At 41.0% G+C, this 23,025-nt stretch overlaps 1 protein-coding gene across 1 annotated transcript in view; it reads left to right on the forward strand.

Moving 5' to 3' along the window:
- The window catches only part of lrmda (leucine rich melanocyte differentiation associated), a 205,725-nt gene that overhangs the window by 117,454 nt on the left and 65,246 nt on the right, over nucleotides 1-23,025 (forward strand). Inside the window, exons 3-4 of the mRNA XM_005456608.4 lie at nucleotides 18,799-18,925; nucleotides 20,289-20,428. Coding sequence (XP_005456665.1) covers nucleotides 18,799-18,925; nucleotides 20,289-20,428 — 267 coding nt within the window. The remainder of the gene's footprint in view (nucleotides 1-18,798; nucleotides 18,926-20,288; nucleotides 20,429-23,025) is intronic.

Genomic DNA, 23,025 nt, shown 5'->3' on the forward strand with positions numbered 1-23,025 from the left:
AGGTCACTCCAGAAAGCAAAAAAAAGTAGCAGCAAAGAGAGAAATGAGAGAAAAATGTTGCAGCAAGTAAAGACACAGAAAGGCTTCTTCTTAAAGTCCAAAATTTAGCAAAACAAGTCTCCTTGCACTTTCACACTCCTCTCCTCTCACTTTCCTCCCATGCGGGTGGACCTCATGTTTTCACAGAGCAAAAGCGAGAGGCAGAGAGGAGGGTGGGTGGAGGTAGTGGTGGGGGGTGTCTTTATGGGAAACGTTTGTGACCAGCGTGACAGCTCTGCTTGATGGATGGGCCGCCTCCATCTGGTTGCAGTGCATGTAATAAATATCCATGCTCGTGTTTGACCTCTCTCACTTACCAGACACATCTTTCACTTTTGGGACATCCAAGGGGGACTCACAATTATGCTCTGCACTCTCCACTAGCTGGGGTGTCGGGGATAGCGGCTCTGTTTATGGGCCACAGCCCAAGGGCAAAGAGTCAAAAAAATAGATAGCTGTAAACAATGCTTCTGCCGCCAGGAGAATTCTCCAGCATTCAATAACCTTTAACACCTCCTAAGCCCTCATCTCCCTGAGCTGGTTGCCTGCGCCCCAGAATGCACTGCAGCTCTGCGCAAACCACCTCCATCTTTTGACCAGTGATTTAGCTTGTGTCTAAACATGGGTCAAAGGATCAAATACTAGTGTATGTGTAAAACTTGCAAAAAAAAGTGAAAGTGACAAAAAGGGAGGGAAACAGCCGACCATGTGAAATCTAATTTGCCCTGCTGAATTCAGTGCTGTGTCTAAAGAGACTTAATCATCTATCATATATAGAAAGGTTATTGTTGAGTGCAACTGGATGAGCGTTTAAGCGTTTCTAAGGTCACACTGGCCTAGTTATGCTCCCATCACCGTTTGCTAATGCAGATAAAGGGGGAAAAAAACACATATTTCTACTAGCCATTACTATTCCTCTTTTACTGCTCATATACAGCAGTTGGTGTGTTTGCCCTTAACAGTGACCCAGTGCATTAGGCTGGTCAGCTCTTCAGTAATAGAAACAGATAGGCACCCATTGGATTTTAATAAACCTGGATAATAATGAGGCTGAAAAGCTGAGTGAATTGTAAAGTAGAAGGCTAATGAAGTGCCTATGTGGGCAGTATGTGAGAAATAACCTATAACCTATTAAGAAACAGCCTAACTCCCTCTGCCTGAGTCGTACCCCTGATTGAATTAGTGCACTCTTTAATTACTGAGCATCTAAGATGGGAGCTCTGAATCTAATTGAACTTTTTCATGCTTGCTGCACCCCAGCCAAACAATTTGTTCTGTAAAAAAATTGAATTAACAGTCTCACTTTGTCTTTTTTTAAGCATTGATTTTTGTAACATTAAGTCTGTCTCAGGAATTTCCAGGCCATAAAGAATCAAATCGCACAGCATTATTCACAATAACGCATATGTTATAATCGCAGGGAGAACTTACTTAAAATTCAATCCACTTTGGCATCATTATCATGTATCAACATAATAAATGAGCCCTTCAGAGCATGGTAATTATAATTTGATAAATCATCAGCAGAAAATTAACTGGATGTCAAAACATTCATTGGAAAGGGTGATGAATGGAGGATGATTGTGGTGATGAATTGTGTTAATCTGCGCAGTATGAAGCCAGCGAAATGGCTAAGCAGCCCAAGATGGATGGGCCATAGAAGCTGCAAGGTCAGGACACACAACTGCAGAATAGAGGGAAGGAAAAATAGGAGGGAATGAAACGGGGAGCAAAGGAAGAAGGACTTTCTCTCTCTCTCCGTTTCTCTCTACTCAGAGCATTATCTGTCTTTTCGCTCCAGCACTTTATGTATGATTTCAGGTTTGGGGTTGATAGTCAGCACTGCGTCTGTTTTTAGGGTTTCTTGTTGTTGTTTTGCTTTATATGCTTTTACTAGGATTATAAAGGTAAAGAGCAGTATGACTTATGAAGAAATGTATATGTATATTTAATAACAATCAGGAAATGTATTCAACATGTTTGCTAAACCTCAAGGAAGCCAACAATGTTATGATGAATGTTATGTAACTTTAATTGTTATAAAATGTAAAGATGAATTTGTTTAGATGGAAGATCAGGTTAAACTTTGGAGTTCAACCTGATCTGACCCGACCTCACTTCTGGCTGGATAAAGTTTGTGAATCTCTGTGCTAATGCCCTACTTGGAGTTCAACTTAGGGAGCTGTAGGGCTGTAGCTTCCATAGGTTCCTCTTGTTATAAATAAAAGCATATAAAGACCTGAGGAGGGCCATTATGAGATGCATAATGATGGAAAAGGCCACAACAGCGTGTTAAAAACCTGGCTGCTCATCAGTCCCCATTATGACAAACTGTGTTTAAAAGATGAAAATTCAAGACAGCTGCTACTTTCCCATTATAGCAAAAAATCACACCATGGGTACTGCATAGAAACATCAAAACTTCACAGTTGAAGCATCATGAAGTTATTTTGCTTAACAGTTAAATAATAATTACATTTCAGCTATCAGCGGTCATCCTTGTTTTGCTTTGTCAGTGAGCTCAACATAGCTGGACATGAATCTGCTGCAGGTTCTGGTTACAAAGCTCCTTCAGGTCAAAGTACCATCCAAGATAGTGGCATTAGAGTCTGTACCATCACTGGTCAAGACTTGATCACCCCAACACCAACATGTAAGCATGTAAGCCAACTTGTAAAGAAAAGTGCAAGTGGTAGCCAGTTAGTTGTGGCTTATTTTTAACAACAAGAGCAATAGGGATGGGACTCAAGAACCAGTTCTTGTGGAGAACCAGTTCCTAATTGTTCGTCTGCTTGCCTATTGATTCCCCTCATCGTTTCCACCTACACTTGTGCTACAAGCAGCTATGTTCAGTTTGTGCACTGGATCAGGAATATAGTGGCGCTATTTACGGCATCTATATGGAATTTCTTTTTCTTTTTATTGTAAAAAAAACTCAAAAATGCAACGGTAAAGTCAAAATTGCATCCAGGACAGAAACAACTGCATTATGCTACTAACGCAACTTCAACTCTTTGCAAGTATTTGCACTGACAGCAGGCTAACACTAAGCTAGCCAAGAACCCAGAGTGATGTTAAAACTGAGTGTCTGCTGACCTCAGCCCAGCAGCCAGACTCTGATCTTCAACAGGTAACAGAGGCAGTGATGAGCAGTCAGGCTGTAGCCTTCATTTCTACCTGTTCATGTTTCTCCTGTGGCGATCGCTTTGAAGTCTCCTTGTTGCTTTGTCTGTGGCACTGTAGCCTAAGGTTTATACTATTAACTGCTTTTATTATATGACAGTCCATTTCAGGTCATTTTACAGAGTAAAACAAAAGTAATGTAATGAGTAGTCTAATGAATTACTGTCTCCAGGGATTAATTAAGTAATGTACTGCATCACATTTAATAAAAGTTTTCTGTGAGAGGGGAAATACCAACAACTTACACAAACATTTGACCGCACAGCATGCAATTAATTTTCAAAAATTTTATGTTTTTGATATGCTGCTTAGAGATGATGGTGACTCAAAGTAGAGCCAATGAGAACCCAGTGAGAACTGATAAGATGATCGATAAGTGATACCGATAACGTAATTGGAATTGCTAAATTCTTATCATTTCCATCCCTAAAGAGTTTTTCCGCCTGACAGAAAAACTCACCAAATATATTTGGGGGCTGTTATTAGATTTGGGCGGATCAACCAAGTAAATGCTTTCATCTGGAAAACACTGCCAAATGATTCCATTGACTTTAATCCAACTAAAAAAGACTGGTCAATTAAGATATGACAAAAATATTGGTGAATAATATCGGTGTTCTAATAGGTTATATTTCACATTTGCTCTTGCCATTGTACAAGACTCATAAGCAGATTAAGTTTGTTCCTGCTGGAAAAACAAAACCAAAGAGAAATTATTGTGTGAGTTTGCTTACTGTTTCCAGTTTGCACTGTGAGGGATTATTTACTGTGGTGAATAAAGGCATGAAAGGTAGAGGTGTTTTTGTGATGGTTAATTGGAGTCTGATTTTTTTTTTACTCTTTTTGACTTAAATGAGCATCAGATGTCACAATGAAGGTTTCTTTTGGTACCTACTGTTCATCTAGCTAGCTAAGATTATTATGTTAGCTTGTAATAGTTGGGACAGTCAGGTGTGCAGAGTGATGCTCAACAATAAAAGGGTATCCAACACAAGGAAGCGATTTGGTGAAGTCAATCAGTGGTATCCTTTTTACAAAGTGAAGTCACCACAACCTCGTCACCATTGATACTAGCTCCGAGGGCTTTTACCAACTCCAGTATTCTCCTACAAGCTAGGTGTCACTTAGCAAAAACCTCCACATCACTGATTGTAGAGAAGCAAAAGAAACTGAAACAGAAATCAAAGAAATATTTTTCTCAGTAAAATCTCTTTTTAAGCATTGGAGCATCTCCCTCTTAATAACCTGGTTATCGCTGAGCTTCTGCACTGATATGTCAGTGAAATGGTGGTAAAATTCAACACAGTCATACACTTGTGTTTTCAACCCAGCTGAACCCATACGAGCCTCCTCTAGCAGATGTGATGTCACTTTTGACATGCAGCAAACGACAGGAATAATGGGCCCTTTAGGCACTGCCTGACCGCAGGGCTTGTAGCACACTTACAATAATGATGCACAAGTACCCTGAATTCAAAGCTTCTGCTTCATGCACCATATTTGGCCTAATTCCCCATTAGGCCAAATCCATAATTGCTGCACCTTTATTGTACCTCGAAGGTGCCTTATGTAACCTCTGTAACACATTCATGAGCTAAATCAGGCTTAAGTCAGAAATCTTAAGCAATTTAAAATAATTCTTAAGTCTATTAGTCTAATTGAGTTAATATGTTAGATAATGTTGTTAGGAACTCCAATTTGAATCTTGATATACTTTAGTATTTATATAATGTTTAGCATGATCTTAAATATGAATATTTCATCATCTTACTCACTTTGTCCCCAGACTTTTGACTGGTAGTGTTTAATCTTTTTGACATTGTTTTAGATGGGTATTGTAATGAATAGTTCTTCTTTTCTTATCAACAGCATTACTGTTGCATACTTTATTGACTATAAGCAGACCAGATCATCACATTTATTCCTGTATATAATGGAGATGTATTAACCTTGCATATTTTTTTTTGTTCCATATTGTGTGTTCTAGCATATTTTCATTAGAAGGATGTTGAGCTTTCCAGATTGGAAGAGCCCTCACTGATGGTAATGAAGGCTATTTCTGCAAATAACAGTAATTACACATCACCACTTTTGAAATGTGACAAAGCAGACAATGTTGCTTTTATTGAATACATTATGTTGACAGGCACTGCATCCTTTTCATTTATCTCCTCTTCGTTATGGCCCGAGTGAACGTGTAAAAACTGACAACTATGCTTATGCTCCATTTGTGGGTTCAGATATACTTTAAGGCATATTTTTTTCACATTAATACTTGGCCACGTACATTTCTGACCTTAGCAGGAGGCGTGTAGTTTTCAGGTGGTAGATCTCGTACTGTTGTTGAAGTGGCTTCACCACACGGGGATCAAAAATCTCCCCCGCCACCCTCCTCACATCCTGTGTCATTTCTAGCTGGGAAGTATTAATCTCATACAGAGTTTCAGACACCTCTTATCTAGCTGGCAGGTTGACATGTAAGGGGATATTTCGTCTTGATTCTAGCAATGAATGCAGCACACAGGCTATCACTTGGCCCACGCTGCATATGGAAGAGGAAAAATCACACCTTTCTCTCAGTGACTTCCATTTTCATTTGTGCTCTCTCCACTCACTTTTTTCTGTCTCTTTTTCTCTCTTCTGGAAATTATCACCAGCCATGTCAGGAGCCCTGTCGAATGGAGGGGGAGAAATGTGTCACACTGCCTCTTAAGTTTCTGATTGTCTAAATGACACAGAATCTCATCATACAGCTGTCTCCCTTTTTGACACTACAATTACCCATAATTCCCTCTGTCATTCACTGTCTGAAGGTTAGTATTTTATATCTTGAACAGAGGGTGAGGACATTTACATTTGGAGGCTAGAATAAAAAGGGACTGGAGAAGCAAAGTTTTCCATTTGCAGATTTAAAACATTTGTTATTTAAAGTGGTGTTGTTTTATGTTTTTTCAAAATTATTATTATTTTCAAAGGGTTTAGATTGACCATTAATTTGATACGGCTTTGTTGGAAAGTTAAAATCCTAGAAAGCCACATTGTTTCTGGTTAAAACACATAAATTACCTCTGCCTATTATCGTAATAACTGTTAATGACCAAGCACCTTGTTTCAGCCCGTGCCATTAATCAGCTGCAGTCACCAAAATAATATTCCTTGATGCCACCCTTCAGAAAGTGGGTGTAGTCTGTCCCCCTTGACAAAGTGTGCTCAGCGAAAATGGTCCATTATCATGCCACGTTTTACTCCATCATCTCTGATATTCTTATATGGTCTCTGGGTTAAACAGTACATCTTCCCATCCTTTTTACCCCATCCCTCGAGTAAAGTGTTCTTCAAAGGTATATATTTCATTGCGAGATGACAGCCTTGACACCATAATTGACCTGAGAGCTTCCATCTTACTCTTTTGAAATTCTCTGTTGTAATGTGTGTCAACTAGATAAAATGATTCCCATCTCCACCTTTCTGTGGATTTCCATTTGCAAAGACTGCTGACTGACTGACTGGCATAGCCTCCATTATAATCCCGTTTGAATGTCTGTGAGCCTGGAGTAGGGTGGTAGCGAGGGGCCTCCATTGTTTAAAATAGGTCCTCACGCATAAGCCCTATACATTAGTGGAGCAGATAGAGCTTTTAGATGGGTTAAATAGTTTGCGATAATGTCTGGAGTTGATATTCTTAGCGAACAACGCTTTGGCCCGTCTGACAGACTGCCTAATCTGTCTGTCAATTTGTCATGGTTGCACGGAGGCAAAATTGGTTTTAGGTTTTCATTAAATTTGCTAATGACTCCCATAATGTTCATATTATTAAACTGGAAATTATCTGGAGTAGGAATGTAATGTGTAATGTGTATTTTCACCTTTGGGTCTTCTTGTTTTATCTTACTGTTGCCATTTAGTTGTGCTTTACTGCAGGCTGAGAAGATACTTTTCATAGTTTTACGAACCAAATAAAAGAAGGTGTTTTCAAAGATACTGTTATGTGTGAAGGTAAAGTTTTGCAAGCACTTGACTGGTTTCAAGCTCATTTAGATTAAACACTCACCCTCATAATAAATGCTTCACTGTCTCTCTTCTTGTCTTTTTTGTAATATTTGTTGCATCTGTTGCTGTTCCTGCGATCTACTATAAAACAGAAACGCCATGAAACATTTCTTTTTTAGTGAAAAGACACGCACCTTTTCCTCCTCCTTAATTTTTGCTTCATTTTCACATGTGGCTATAAAAAGACATGCTGTGTTTTCATATGCCATGTCATATTATTAAGTTTCACGCTTTGCTCCATGAACCCGAGACATATTTTCTGCTTCCCCTCTGGCTAATTGGGAGATTGTTAGGACTGTCTCTATCTAGTGCCTGATGCCCCCAAATGTGTCAGTGTGCTGGTCTTCGGCTGCACGACTGCTCCTCATTTTCTGCATGTTTTTCCGGAGCCGTTTGTTATTAGATTAGTTAACGCCGTATTGACAAACTGTGACGGAGCCGTGTGATCTTTCTCACCTCTGGTTACACCTTTTTTTCTTGTATCAATCAGAAATAATAATGAAAATAGGTTCTTTTAAATAAGAGGTAAAACTTAAAGTGGTATCTCTCTTTTTTCTCTCTCTCTTTATGGGACTTTTCATGACAACAGTTTACTGTGTGTTGAACAAATGTGAGCCATGTGTTTATTTTCCCTTTTGTCCAGGCTTACAAAGTAGAGGCGAGCTTTATGTGCTGGAGTAAAAAGGCCTCAGGAGAAGCGGCACTTTTCGGGGGTAAAGCTGGAAGGCTAAAACAAGCTTTAAAGAGGCTCCAGTCCTGCTCAGGTTCACTGGTAAGCCTGTTGGACATCCGGCTTTGTTCCTCTCATAGGCTCCTTATCAGTGGCCTGATGCGGTTGTCCCCTCGCATGTTCCTCTTGTATCTCAGCTGGGCCAATTCCATGGCCTGAGTGCACAAATTGAGCCATTTTGTCTCACTTTAAAACAAACTAGGACCTATTATGCGTGTGTGTGTGTATGTGTACGTGTGTGCGTTTTTTCTTCATATCCCTCCTCCTTGTCCCATATGTTGGCCTTGGTATATATAGGTTGTCAATGCCCCCTGCCTTTCTCTGCTCTTAAGTTTGAAGCTCTAGCTTTGTAAGGGGTCAGTGTTTCCACTCCAGCAGTGTCAACTTCAATCTGGGGCGATTTGGTGTGAAATGTGTGCCATGGTGTGGGGGCTTGCAGGTCAAAGCCCCAGTAATTGATGTTGCTTATTCATCTGCTTTTCCTTGTCTACTCACACCACACCACAGCGGCCGTTTTTGTTTGTTTAAATTGTTTGAAGATTTACTGTAGGTCTTAGGTCTCTGAGAAGCATTCCCCTGCTGCACTTTGTCTGTGTTCCTACCTAGCAGGGGGTTCAGCACTAGGACACACAATGGTGGCTGCACAAAAGAGGCTTTCCCCAACACAAGGCCTGGAAGACATTGCATAGCATGACACTGAGCACTGGGGGACACACAATGGCGGAGGCACAAAGGAAGCTTCTTTTAAGACAGGACTCAGAGGACATCTAGCATGACAAGCAGGGCAGCTCTCACTGTAATTAGCCATGGAGCCAGTCTGGCCAATAGCCCTATGAGATCACTGAACTATCTGTAAACAGTATTGAGAAACAGAAAGAGAGGTAAGAAGGTTTTTGGCAGAATTTAGGTCATGTAATGCAGAAAATCCAAGTAAAGCGAAGCAGTGTCAGTAGAAGCTCTTTGCATATAAGAGCGAAATCACCTTTCTGCTTCTTTTGCCGTTACCTTTTGCGAAACGCACCTTTCTCGCTGCAGTGCAGGATGAAATGCCGGATGTGTTCAGCTACAAAGCGGAACACACTGATGGAGCCATGTTTAATCTGGCCCTGTAGCATGTCAGGCGGCTGCATGGGTGGTATGTCCTCCAGGGCCTTTGAAGAGGGGCGATTTAGAGAAGAGATTTGGATCATTACACAATAAAGAACACTTCATAAGTACTGAAGTGAGTTGGAGAAATGACGGTTAATGATGTTGACAGCAATTCACCTCTGCTGAATTACAGAAAGATTTGACTCAACTTGCCTTCTTTAATGAGCCTCACTCAGTAAAGGTAATGGGCCAGCGGTAAGACACAGAGAGAGGCGAGACGAGGAGGGGAGACGGTGTGGAGAAAGGAGAGAGCGAGAGATCTTTTATTTCTTTTCTTTTTTTTTCATCCTCAGAAAGTTGCATTGCTGAAGTTGTTTCCAGTGCGTGCACATGGACCACTACGTTTTGTGTTTGAGGTGGTTTGCGTTACTTTGACATGTAAATGAAAGTCTACAAGCCCTTTGCCAAACAAGTTCACGCAACACCGATTAAGCTTATCAACTTCAGATAAATATCTCTGTGTTTTGCAATATGCCAGAGTAGTAAATCTGGTGCCTATGGCAACACTGGTAAAAATGTTTATGCCAGCTGACAATGATTAGTTTGCCAGAGGTGAAGAGTGGATCTGTGGAGTAGGCTACGGCAGTTAGGAGTAAGATGGAGCATATGGTGGAAAATCCGTACGGAGACAGTGTCTGTGTAGTTACACCCAGGGCCAAAAGGGGGAGGCTAAAAGTTCTGTGCTGTTAGTTTTTAAATACCTGCCCCCTTTTGCAAGATTACAAGTGTTTCCTGCATATACAGCAAGCAAGTCTTTTAATGTGTGTGCACTGATTTTAAAATGTTCTGGTTTTTGACAGATAATTAAACATACACAGCGTGAAGTTTGTTGCAACCTTCTCGGAAAAAAGTGCCCATCGTTTACTATGTTTTTGGTTCTTTTAAAAAAAAATGTCTGTGTTGTTTAATCTATTTGTGCGTGGATCAAATTGACCTGTTTTACACAATTCTGGAGCAAGAACGCTGATTCCGGCCTACAGCTCGTTTGCTATTTCTAATCTTGCGTGTTTATGTGCAAAGTTATGACAAAAACATTAAATGACAGCGTGACAGTTGATTTGCCGTTACATTCCCCCCACACACACACACACACACACACACACCTGACTGTCATCCCATCAAAGTAGCATATCTGTCGGTATCTTTGAATGTCTCACGCTGAATGATAAATATGTACATCCAAACTGGGATTCGGTGCCAATTATGCATCGACAGCGATGTCACAGAGGATGTAACATTTAAATTAAAATGATGGCATTCCATTTCAGGCAGCCTTGTGCGGTGACATCTTCTATTATCTCTTTTTGTGGTGTAAGACAAGACAAAAAACACACACACACACAACATTGACGAAAGAAAGAACTATCCCAAAGGTCAAATCAGTAACTTTTGTTGTTATTTATTTATAATTTTTTTTCTTGTTAGTACACATCCATGTCAATCACGAAGCCTATTAATAGGTTTGAAGCCAAACCTACTCCTGGCTTTTATTGTTACTCAACTCAAGTCTTTAAAAACCTCACAGCTTCTAGTAAACAGAGCCGCAAGCTGCACTGAGAACACGTACTTATAATGATGAATTTTACAATAACACTATAATCCTGTCACATGTCGCATGGAACTGCAGAAAGCTCTGTATCACATAGAAAAAAAACACACACACAAGGCTTGATACTTTAATTGGCAGGAATACTTGTCTAATTATCACTTTTCTGCTTGCTCTCCATGCTGAGATTATGTAATTATCTTTTTGAAACACTGTGCAACGACATTGCTTTTTGTGTGTGTGTGTGTGTCATTTCTGCGACGCTGCTGTACCTGACATTCAGCGAGCCACTTAATAATATGCTAGAAAGGCAGCTAATTATATCATAATAATGGCTTGATGAAAGCAATAAGGCAGGCAGGCGAATGAGTGAATGATAGCACTGTCGGACTGCTCAAGTTGAATCTTTATCTCGAATTATCAGAATCCCAGCAAACATAAAATTATTTCATCGCTAGCGTGTTTATTCAGGAAGCTGTAAGAATTCAGGGTTTTGGTATTTGTTATCATTATGCAAATCACAGCCTATGCTGAATAATATGTTTCTCTGCAACAAATTGAATCCCTTATCAAGTTAATTACTCCATGTTTTAGCCCCACAAGCTAGGATATTCCAATTAAAGACTACACCTGTTCCATTTGTTAGATTTCTATTTGTTAATGTGTCATTACATGTTCTCCAGCAGAGCATAGTTTTGTACGAGGAGGGTGGGGGAACCACCACTTTAGACCCCTTACTGGGCTTCCAGATTTCATCCTGCTACTTCAAATCTTCTAGGCTGAATAGCGTTGTCTATTTGTGGGATTCTTTACAGAAAAGAGGCAGGAACACGGCTGACACACACATCCGCAAGACCCGGGGAGGGGGTAGATGGGTAATCTGACGGAGGGCAAGCCTGAGCACCAGCAGCGGCAGCATCAACAGCAGCCGTAGACTGCTTTCGAAAACTTTTTAATTAGCACTAATTACCTTTGCAGGAAAATGTTGAGGCTTGAAAGGATTTGTGTCAGCAAGTGGGAGATCAAAGATTGTGGTGCTGTGCATTTTAATCTGAACACTGAGGGGTAATAGGGAGCTGTTTGTGTGTTCGAGAGAGGGTGAGAGGAGAAAAAGCATCCCAGGTGGTACTTGAGTAGTCTACCTCTGGTAATGCTGTCTACCAATCACACCACAGGTCCCGTCGCATTATAAAATTCACCGCTAATATAAAGAAATTAACTTTAGCCTTTCCTCTTTTTTTTTTCTCGTTTTGCTTTATTGTTCAGTTGAATCACGACTTCTCCTCACTCTGTTCATTTTCTGCTTTATCTGCGTGCATGCGTTTCCTGAGCGGCAGTGTGCGCACATGCACGGGATTTTGCGTGCACCCCCTTTATCAGACTGACAGGCTTTTCATAGAGGTGGTTTTTAATGCATGCCTGGACATCACTCTGGCAGGGTCATCCATCAGACATCAAGACAACATCGATCATTTGCCATGAAGAGAGCGCGGGGTAGTGATTATTTGCTATTAGGTGGATGCTGAGGCATACAAATGGCTGGCAGTTGACAGTTGAACTCACTCTAACGTAATGCGGGATGGCTCCCCCTCTCAGGGAAATGTTGACAAGCACTGAGCCTGAACACTGTAATGACAGAGTGTACAGGCAGACACAGCACTGAGGGATTCTTCCTCACAAATCGCACCATCCATTATTTAATGTTATTTTTTACAGCTTATTTTATTACAAGTTCATTTCCAGTTAATATTCCTTATATTTAAAATAAATGGATGTGTATTATTTTATTTAATAAAAATAATAATAAAATCAATGCTTATGGGAAATATAATTATTATGGGAGGCTTTTTTTAATGTTTTATGTACACACCAACATGTGAGCCAAATGGGGCATGCATGAGAGATTGCGCGTGCTTGTTTGTGCCGCATTGATGTCCTCACTGACTGCGATGCCATCAGTGAATTGATTTCCAGTTCCCGTTCACTGAGAAGGGAGGGTATTTGTCATGTGGATAGACAACTAATCTTTTAATACAAACATTCACAAGATGCATGGGCCGTGTTGTGAGCACGGTCCAGGTACTGTGAGGAGGGAGGTGCAGCTTGGGCTCTGATGATGTATTTTGCACTTATGACGCAATTCACGGTGTACAATTTGTTGCCGCACACGAGGGAACACCTGTCTTTGTGTCAGCTCTCAATTTCAAATGGGCGACTCTCTTCTACCTCTCTATTAGGTCGTTGTTAGAGCTTAGACTTCATCCCGTGCCAAACTGGGGTCAAGCGAGGCTTATGAGGTTGGGCCAGACAGGAATGTCTGTCAAGCTCTTATCCCTCGGAAAAGGGCTGGTCCAGGGTCATTAATCAGCAAGGGGAGTCGGTGAGGCCAGGTGATGCTGACCTCAGTACTGTGGTTTTGATTTTGTAGGCCCTGGGTCTTTGCATGTGTGCGTGCGTGCGTGAGAATGTGTGTGCGAACTGACAGGATCACTCCCCGTCTGATTCACAGTGCTCTCAGCCCCTCTGCCAGCCCTAATGACATTGAGAGAGAATATTAACCTCACACGCTCAGCGGGAATATCCACAGGGGTAGTCTATAACTCAGACACTGTTGGAGCCACGGTGGTATTAGCAGCTTTAAAATTTCAGACAAATGCGCCGTGGTCTAGACATTTACAACAACTGTATCTGCACTTCTCACTTAATAATCTCATGTAAAGCAAAGTAACAAGGGTTGATATTTAACATCTCTATCAAAAAAGAACTTTGATAATTATGTTTCACAGGTTTCTGCTCTCTAAAAATATGTGTTTGTTTTAGCAAATGATGTAACCCTCGGTAAAGTTCACTCTATCATGCCACTATCAATTGACAGCTTTGTAGCTCCCGATGCTTTCACACACATATCAGGAGCAAGCATAGTGCAATATTCAAAACAGATTAAGAGTGAGCCCACATAAAGAAGAGATTTGCTGGCGGCGCCAAATGTACTCTAATGATTTGCATTGCCATTAATAGTAATTTGCAGCTGCCTGGGAGGAGACTTGTAATCCCCTTTCCATGTGTGAATTGACATGCATTCAAGGGAAGGCTACGTGTGTCCTGAATGTGTGATCTTTAAATGACTGCCACCTGAGGCCTTGCAATACAGAGAGAGAGGAGTGCCACACTGAGCAGTGACTGTCTGCATGTGAGCAAGACAGGGGTTGGCGAGAGCTTTGGGGGGGAGATAGAGACAGATAATGACAGCCTAATTCACCATCCCCATCAGAGGTGCGTGTGCAGAGCCACGTATAGACCATAAACTGTAGCTGGAGGGGAGAGCGCTGGAAGAGACCTGATCAGCGCAGTGTGGAGGTGGTAGGGGGGCTCGAGGGGTTGCAGGGCATTAATTTGCTTTACAGATAATGTCATCTTATTTATCACGAGCTAATCCCAGCACTGTTTTGACGCTTTATTTTTGGTATTTTAGGCGGTTTACTCGTGTTTGTGTTTCCGTTGCGGACTTGAGTAACGAAATACAGCTATGCTGAACTAATAGAGACTTGTTGTATTAATAGGTTACATATTTCTTTCGCACCTTTTACACTCTTTACACTTGTGCTAATATTAGCTTTGTGGATTCATCTGGTGTCATATTTGCTTTTACTTTTTTTGCATGAATCACAAATTTCAAATGTCTCTAAAACTAAATAAAGCAAATCTTCTCCTTCTCACTTTTTCATTGAAATAAATTTCTTTAATGTCAGTTATCAAGGAGGTGCAGTTATCTAATGAAATTTCAACATCTCTCTTGAAATAAGTAGATTTGTAATGGAAAGTGTTAGATAATACAATCAAAGTGGGAGATGTGGGAAAAAGGGATTGTTTAGGAATATGGATATTTTTAAATTGCACATAAAGACTGACAGATATATTGCAGTATACAGAGTTGAAAGAACCATCAGGATATTTTTTGACTATTTAAGGCTGAATGGCTTTACGGCCTTCTTCCTTCATCTCTAGCCAACCCTCCTCCATTCACCTTTTCTTATTAAGTTTATTAAAGCCAGTCCACATGCCGGCTTTTTCAGGTCCAGTTCCTTTTACCATTCATTACAGTACCTTATCCTGGCAGGCAATCTGAAGTGTGCTCTGAATAGTCCATTATGCACATATGAGGGCCATCATGGCCACAGTATTGGTCAATTCATCAAACATTTATCTGTTGCCCTCTGAACAGTATGTCAGTATGCCTGTCACTCTGCAGCTCTTGCCCTTCATTTAGAATAGGCGTGCATTGCTTTTTTTCTATCGCACTGATGCAACCTTTGAGGGGACATTGGCTCCTGAGCTGTGGACCGCAGCTGTGAGGGCTCGCAAGCTTTTCAGGGGATTTGTGTGCGCATGTGTTTCAATATACATTAGACTCAGGAACTTTTAAGTACTACAGTGCTAGCTGCAAGGATGTGACCTCTGATCTCTATTGCTATTTCAGTAATAAAGGAGGCTTTAAGGTTGTTTTACTTTATAGCTCTATAATGGCTTGGACAAACTCCGTGTTTGACCTATCGTCTTCAGCCGACACAAGGAGGGAGACTGTGTAACACATGTAAAAGAGCCCGGGCTGCTGTTCTTCATTTTTCATGTGCTGCCTGAGGATATCCAACATGACACTAGTGCACACCATTGGCAGGAGTGACTGACATTTCAGCCAATAATGGTCGAGAGTTTTCTTCCCTCTGTTGTCAGCAGTGGTTTATCAATCACTATGTCTGCATCAGTATTAGTGTATTGATCTGGCAAAGCTGCTCTCTGGGTCAGTGTCTCCTCTCCAGTGTCCTTGCCTGCGCTCCCTGTGCCGAGCTTCCTCTGCTCCAGCTAAATATTGCTATGTCTCCCCTCTGTGTTCAATAGGCTGGATCTTTGCGGATAATGGAGGTTTCAGCACATACATGCGCTACTTGTGTAAGCTCGAGAGCACACACTTATGCACACGGGGCTGTATGATGTATGATGGTGGGCTTACACAGGCTAAGTGGTAGTCAAAGCGTACAGACAGCCTGTGTGAAGTATTAGCTCTGACAATGAGGCTGATCATAATTATCTTAACAAGGAGAGGATTCATCGCCTCACCTCGTTAAAGCTACCGCCTTTCTCTCCCTCTCTCTCGCTCGCTCACTCTCTTTTTCTAGGTAATAGGTTTTTTGGGTTGTTTTTTTTTTAATTGTAGCTTTTCTAAATTTGTGATGGTGAAATGGTAAATTATTTTTGGGAGTAATTCATTTCAATAAAATTCTTTATTCTATTGAATTATTATGTTTATTCTTAAAAATATTACACTTACTTATTTTTAATTATACTATTAAAATAATGGGATCTGTCATACTAGCAGGTGTATGAAACATTTAAAGCACAATGTCTGGTGTGTGTGTGTGTGTGTGTGTGTGTGTGTGTGTGTGTGTGTATATATTTCACTGTAAAATTTTAGCATTTTGCCTGTGCTTGCCATTTACCACATCTCTGGGTTTAAGTCAGTTACTCTCATTAGTCTTGTTAACAGCAAACCCTATCCCTTTCCTTAAGGGGGTAAAGTACTTTTACTGCAGTGCCTAAACTTTGTTTTCAGAGCCACACATTAAAACAAGAAAGCTTATAAAAAGTAATGAAACCAGCTATGGAAGTTTGCAGAGGGAGCAAAGAAAGCTGGAGAGTATTAGAAGTTCAATCCCTTGCACTGTAGCTAATGCTGGATGGGACTCTGTGGCTCTCCCCTGGCTGTGAATTTAACTGATTAAATCAGCCAGTGCACGCAGTAGTGGTGACATGAAAACAACAATTAATAAGGCTCCCTCCTGAGCCATGCGGCTCTCTTTAACCGAGCAGCTAATAACATAACCCACAGGACTGCAGCCCATCATACACACACACACACACACACACACACACATGCAGGTTTCAGTAGTTTGTTAGCAAGCTTTGTTCACAGTGAATTAAATAATGGTTATCCAGTGTGGTGCACAATTGTGCCTACCTATACTTTAACAAAGATTATATGCAGCGTTTAATTGCATTTTGAACTGAAACCCTGTCAGTACAAATACAATAAAAGTGCAAAAAAAAAGTATTAATTGCATTGCCATTTTTGGCTTTAGAGCAAGTAGCCTAGCCACAAGTAGCCTACAGTGTAGAAGTTACTACTACTTGTGGATTTTCATAAGCAGTACTGGCATATGGACAAATCCCAGCACAGCAGATGACACAGAACGTACTCAAAAGGAACAGAAAAGTTAACTAATTGTCACTACATTCTAAGTGTTTACTTGTATTCTCTGTTGAGCTAACTATACTGTAGCTTTTTTATGCCTTTATAAATGAAAAGCATCATTGTGGGGAAAAAAATACAAGCAACCAGAAAATGTCATAAAACTGGCACATCTCACTGTTCATCCATCTTGCCAGCGCATTAATCAGACCTGATAAGACGTTGTCAGCTAGCGGCTTTCCCAGCACGCTGGCTAGGTGCTGTCAGTTGTTGTGGGTGTCGAGTGTGTGTGCGCAAAATGTTGATGTCTTTAAAACGAGTCTGCCTCACTCGCAAGTCAACAATGAATTTGCTGATTTATTGTTTTCCACTCGAGAAGGTAGTTGCAACATTTTTGCTTTGTACATCAAAGCTGCTGGCAGTATGTCTGCTGCCAGCGTCTACAGTACTTCTTGAATCAGGGACTATGCCTCGGTGGACCTCGGATGGTGGGTGAGGAAAAGTGAATGAGAAACTGAACAGGCTAATTAAAAGTGTGTAATTAAAGTACACATATGGGAACTGAGTTACCAATTAGTTGTAAAAGTTAAAATCTTGATAGGATCTTAGATTTATACTACAGCCTGTCCTCCGTTTTTCCCAAAGTCTTAATCTTGTCTTTTCATTATCTTTTTCCGTAATCTATTCTGTACGTTATACATTGTTTCCATATTGCACACTGCTTCATGCCTTCCATATGCATGTTGTCATCAGAGTTGTGTGCGCTAGGCAGCTCATGACACTAGGCAGATACAGAGAGGAGCAATAGTTCATGCTGCAGTTATTTAGACATCGTGAACCTTGAGTTTGTCATGTAGAGATGTGACATTGCTCACTTGGATTTATATTTATATAACTGCATTTTAAAATCCATCTGCTTTTACTTTTACCAGAAAACATTTTATCTGTTTAGTGTAGAGCTTGGAAAGAATGATTAGTGTCGTCAAATGTACTTAATATTCAGAAATTCCACATTTAATGAAAATGTGAGCGGTGAATAAGAGATCTTGAGAGTTACACTGTCTGTGTTTTGTCAGATTTAGATATCAATAAAGCCACCCAGGACACTTTAACATGCAGGGCTAATAGTGCGAGGGATTAGACAGCACACGCATTACCTTTGTGCAGCTTCTATGGCTTGAACTTTGCAGCGCCCTAACACCGGCCCTACGTCATTTTTATGTCTGTGTGAATGTGTGCGAGAGGGACAGAGAGGAAAAGGAGTTGAGATGACCCTTCACCTTCCTTTGCACTGCGTCATAAAAAGACACAGAAAGGCAAAATGAATCCTTTAGGAGGAAAAGAAAATAGTCCTTTGATGTTAAAATCCTGACACTAACCCCTATCATGGCACAGTTGCAAAAAAAAGTTTCCCTTCCATTCCATCTGTGATTGCAAGTGTATTCCAGTTCCTCTGTGAAAATGATGGATGACAAGTTAAATTTGTGTCTGGGGAGTGAAGGTGAACTGTGACAGAGTGATTTGTCTTGGGAATGGAGGGTTAGGGTCAGGCGAAACTGGGTGCCTCAAGGCACAAGACATTGACAAATTCATCCTGCCCGCTGCATTTCTGAAGCCTTTTGTTTTGAATCCTGGCTACTCACAAGTGACCCCCATCCCTCATCCTGCCAGCCGCTGAAGGATGCCTCACCATGCCAGGGGAGCTCAGCACCACTAATTCTTGTCATTCACTTCCCTGACAGGCCCAGACCCATACTCTCTTGGTGCATGAAAGAGAGCTGAAATATTTATTTCTTCACAATAACAGCTTACCAGATTTAAAGCCATAACAGTTTTCCTGCTTCCTTATCATTGCAGGTCACTGGCAGGCCTCAAAATGTTCACTGAGCTGGAAGAGCTGATCGTCGACAACAATCTGCTTGGAAATGACCTCCAGTTGCCCAGGTTACCCAACCTCCACACCCTGACGCTCAACAAGAACCACATATCCTTTCAAGGCCGTTGCTCAGTCTCTAATTTGCATTTTCCAACGCAGACATAATTTACAGGCCTCGGTGTCGGCATCAACAGTTGATTTCATATTAATTGTCGTGTCACTGCCTTCCTGTATTGTCTCAAAAAGCCACTTTGTTATGCCACGGCTTTGCAGGAAGCACTGTGTGTTGCAAAAGAGCGTACAAGAAGTTGGCTGTCGCAGAGCTTCACACTGGACTAGTTTTTGAACCACAGGGACCTCTAGTGGAATCCGTTTTAACTGTCAACATATCTTTTTTTTTTCCATTTTCAAAAAGAATAAAAAAGTAGCAAATTAAAACCAGATCCAATGAGTGAGACATTATATTTGTTAAATATAGTCGGTTGATTTGTTTCTTTTTTCTTTAGCTTTAATTTGCACTAATGTATTTGCATCAGCTACAATATTGTATTGCACTGTTTTCCTCACTGCTATAGAATTGTCCAGGTATTATTTGTCACTTAATGATCACATTTTGGCCTCATTTATTCTAACCATCCTGCGTTCTACTTGCCACCCAACGTAAACATGTTAAAAACCAGAGCTCTGCACAGCCAACCTAAATTTAAGACACACTGCGAAGCTGTTTATGATCAGTCAGAGAAGTGTGAACTTCCCCTCCAAGCTTCAGAACAGCTTTAGCAATGTGTCCTGTTTTTCTCTGGTTACGCAGATCCTACTGGGTAACGATGCTTACTCTTTCTCTCGCACATACAAACACACACACACACACACACTTCCAGAGTCAACATTAAAACTGGGACTCCTTGAAGTGTGCATCTGGGACTGTGCGCTGAGTTTGGTTGTGAAGTGGTCGGCACATGCTAATAGGCCAATTATGTACATCCTGTCGTGGCACGGTGCCATTTTAAAGCTCGAGCACTGCATTAGTGCAGTTGTATTTTGACACTTTGGGGCTCAATTTTCCAAGTGAATGTATTAGTGATGAATGTGCCTGCTTAGGGGCTGTTTGTTTTTTCCACGTTTCGCAAAAGTTTTCCACGGCACAGCTCTGAGAAGCACGGACTGTTGAAACCACAGGGCATCCATCATTTTGTCACTGTTCTGCACCCGGCCACCTAGGAAATGAGAGCGATCAAGAGAAAGAGAGAGAGCAGGAGCCAAATTGTGTCACTACTATATGCCAAAGCCTGCACCTTAAATTGCCCCTCTGTCTGCCCAGTCTCACAAAGCCACTGACTAGCCTCTTTGAGCACCTCAGTAAATTTGACAGTGATGTGTTTTTGTGGAGCCAGGCCTGGGAGGGGCTGCGCGGGTAGTAAATGCTAATGTAATTAACAGCACGAGGTCCTTGACATCCGCCCTTTGACACCTGACTGATATCGAGGCCTTGCTGGAACACTTGGCTGATGTGACCCCATCACTCGAGTACCTAAGCCTGCTGGGAAATGAGGCCTGTCCTAACCAGCTGGTCAGCCCGGATAAGGACGAGGACGACTACCAGCGATACAGGTCTGCCGATGTTATGTATCGATCTTGTATAAGGAAGATCATTATGTGTTTAGATTTTTAGATACTCAACTATTCAGAATGATAGCTTTTTATAAATAATGTCTTTGGAGATGTTCCTTTTTTTAAACAAACAGCTCCTGCAGTTCATAAGCAGACTGCGGATTCAACCACATCACTCTAAAAGCTTTGTCAACTGGCCCCTCTACACTCCAGTTTGCAAAATGGATTTCATGTGTGACTAGTCACCACCACAAATGAGTGTTTACTACCCTGCCTTACCAGAGCAGATGATGCATTAAACATCAAGCCAGGCCTCAAGCCATGCAATATGACCACCATTTGTCAGGGTCCTTTACATGAAATGCGATAAAAGGCGAAAAGCATACTCTCTTTTGTCTGTTTTAGCCCTAAGTGCTTGTTTCTGACTCTGTGTTGCCTATTAATCATTTACCACCCATGCCTTTCTTGAATAATCTTTCTTCTCTCTTTTTGTCTCCCTTTCTCTTCCTCCCCACCACCACCCATCGCTCTCACTTTCCCTCCACTCCTCCCCCCTTTTCCCCCTTCTTCTCGCATCCTTATCTTACTGGTAAGGAAAGCTGTTCTGTTTTGACTGACAACGTCTATGGTCCTGTAATGTAATATTCATAATGTGTCACATAGTAAAACATCAATTTGAGCGTGATGCAGATTTCATGTCTGACAAGGTTAGGCTGTATGCAGGTCGTGACAGCACTGGCCTTGGGCAATAAATACCCAGCCCGATGCCTCGGGAGCTTTTGGTCTCTCAAGTGAAATACCCTGGTGTGCTGCATCGGTGCCCCAATTAGTGCAGTGACATAGAAATACACTATTCGCACAGCATTGTGTAGTCTGCACGGGAGTTTAAATGGCGTTCTTTTATTAGGCGACTGTACAAATGCTCAGTGGCCATTTGTAGTACTACAATAACAAGAGTTCAGTTCTCTAATATTATACGGGAAATGGTTATTCAGCACAGGACACCTCAGAGTAACTTTGGTTTAAAATGTTCTGGCAGTATAATTCTCTTTAAAATATTTCTAATGTACTTGTAATCCCTTACATTATGAGACGTCATCAATTTTTCCAATTTCTCCGGTGTGGTTGATCAAAGAGATGCCAATGATTTCTTTTCTTTTCCTTCACCCAAGACATTACTGAGTGCTAACAATTAAAATGAACTTTCCTGATGTGCCAATAAACACAGCTAAACAAACGGGTATAAAAAGTTTGTTTTGGTGTAGCTGGAATTTAACTTGTTGTAAACTTTATTCAATCTTGAGAATAAAGTTTACAACAAGTAAATGAAGGCTAACTTGGGTTTTATGAATTTCAGACAATCATTAGAATTTAAGGAATTTTCTAACAGACTTCCCCTTGAATTTAATGCACCTATTAATGCTGCCATTGTAAATATTAAATATTTTAATTATTCGACTTTTATTACATGTGTGTTATTGCGTCCCCCACCCCACGCCCCCATAGTAAAAAGCAAATTGCACTGTTCTAGATGTTAGTCTCACTGTTAGAACCAGATATACTTCAAAGGGTGTCAGAAGCCATATTTTGGTATTGTCAAAGTATACAGTAGCTACTCTTTTTCTCTTTCACTAGTCAACATATCCCAACCCTCCACCACAACCAAGCCCAACCCTCCACTCTACCCCCTCTGTCTCTCTCGCTTTCTTATCCTCCCTCTGTGGTTGAGTTGAATCATTAATATCCCCACTGGCTGACAGAGCCTTGTCATCTGCTCTGACCCTGTGATGGTAGGTTACCTATGGAGAATAACCTCTCTACATGTCTCCCAAGGGCATCTTCACATTTCATCATGAAAATGCCCTGAACAAAGTCTTTCTACATGGAGGGAGACACTGGATTGGAAAGGGGCCTCTTGGATTTGAGTGGTGGAGCTCTCACCAGGAAAGGAGCTCTTTTTTAGTAGCTAGGCCTCGTTTCTAGAAACATTATTTGATTTATTCTCAGCTATAATAATCCTGGGCAATGTGCTTACTTTATTTTAGGAAAAAAGAAAAAATCTTAAGCAAAGTCCAAGAATCCCATTTGAATCTTGGGTACCTGTCATCAATATATTTCAAATCGGTTTAAATTGATGGCAGAAGAGAGAAGCAAACTTTTTGGACGTCAAAAATATCATGCACAGAAGAGTTAGACCAGCTGTTGAAAACACTCTGCCCTCTAAAGGCACGCTTTCTATTGTCTCCAATACCACAAGAACTGCCATTGTTACTTACTCATTGTTCTAGTCTGGCACACTATTAAAAAATGAAATACAGTTTTAATTCAATGTTTTTTAAGTCATTTTTACCTGGTCTTACCGATGGTTTATCAGCAGGTGCGTAGTGTCATTTAGGGTTGTCACTATACTACAGTTTTGTACTTTTCAATACAGCATACAGCAGTGTAAAAAAGACAGTATTTTTAAGTTAGTGCTTGCTTCTGGTGACTTGACACTGTGTTTTGGTTTCAAATAGCAGTGTAAAATATTCTTTCTGTCTAGACATAAATGATTGGTTCATCCTATGAAATCAATACTTTCTAGAGCAGGACTGACA

Source organism: Oreochromis niloticus, linkage group LG13 (genome assembly GCF_001858045.2).
Source record: "Oreochromis niloticus isolate F11D_XX linkage group LG13, O_niloticus_UMD_NMBU, whole genome shotgun sequence".
Taxonomy (NCBI): Eukaryota; Metazoa; Chordata; class Actinopteri; order Cichliformes; family Cichlidae; genus Oreochromis; species Oreochromis niloticus.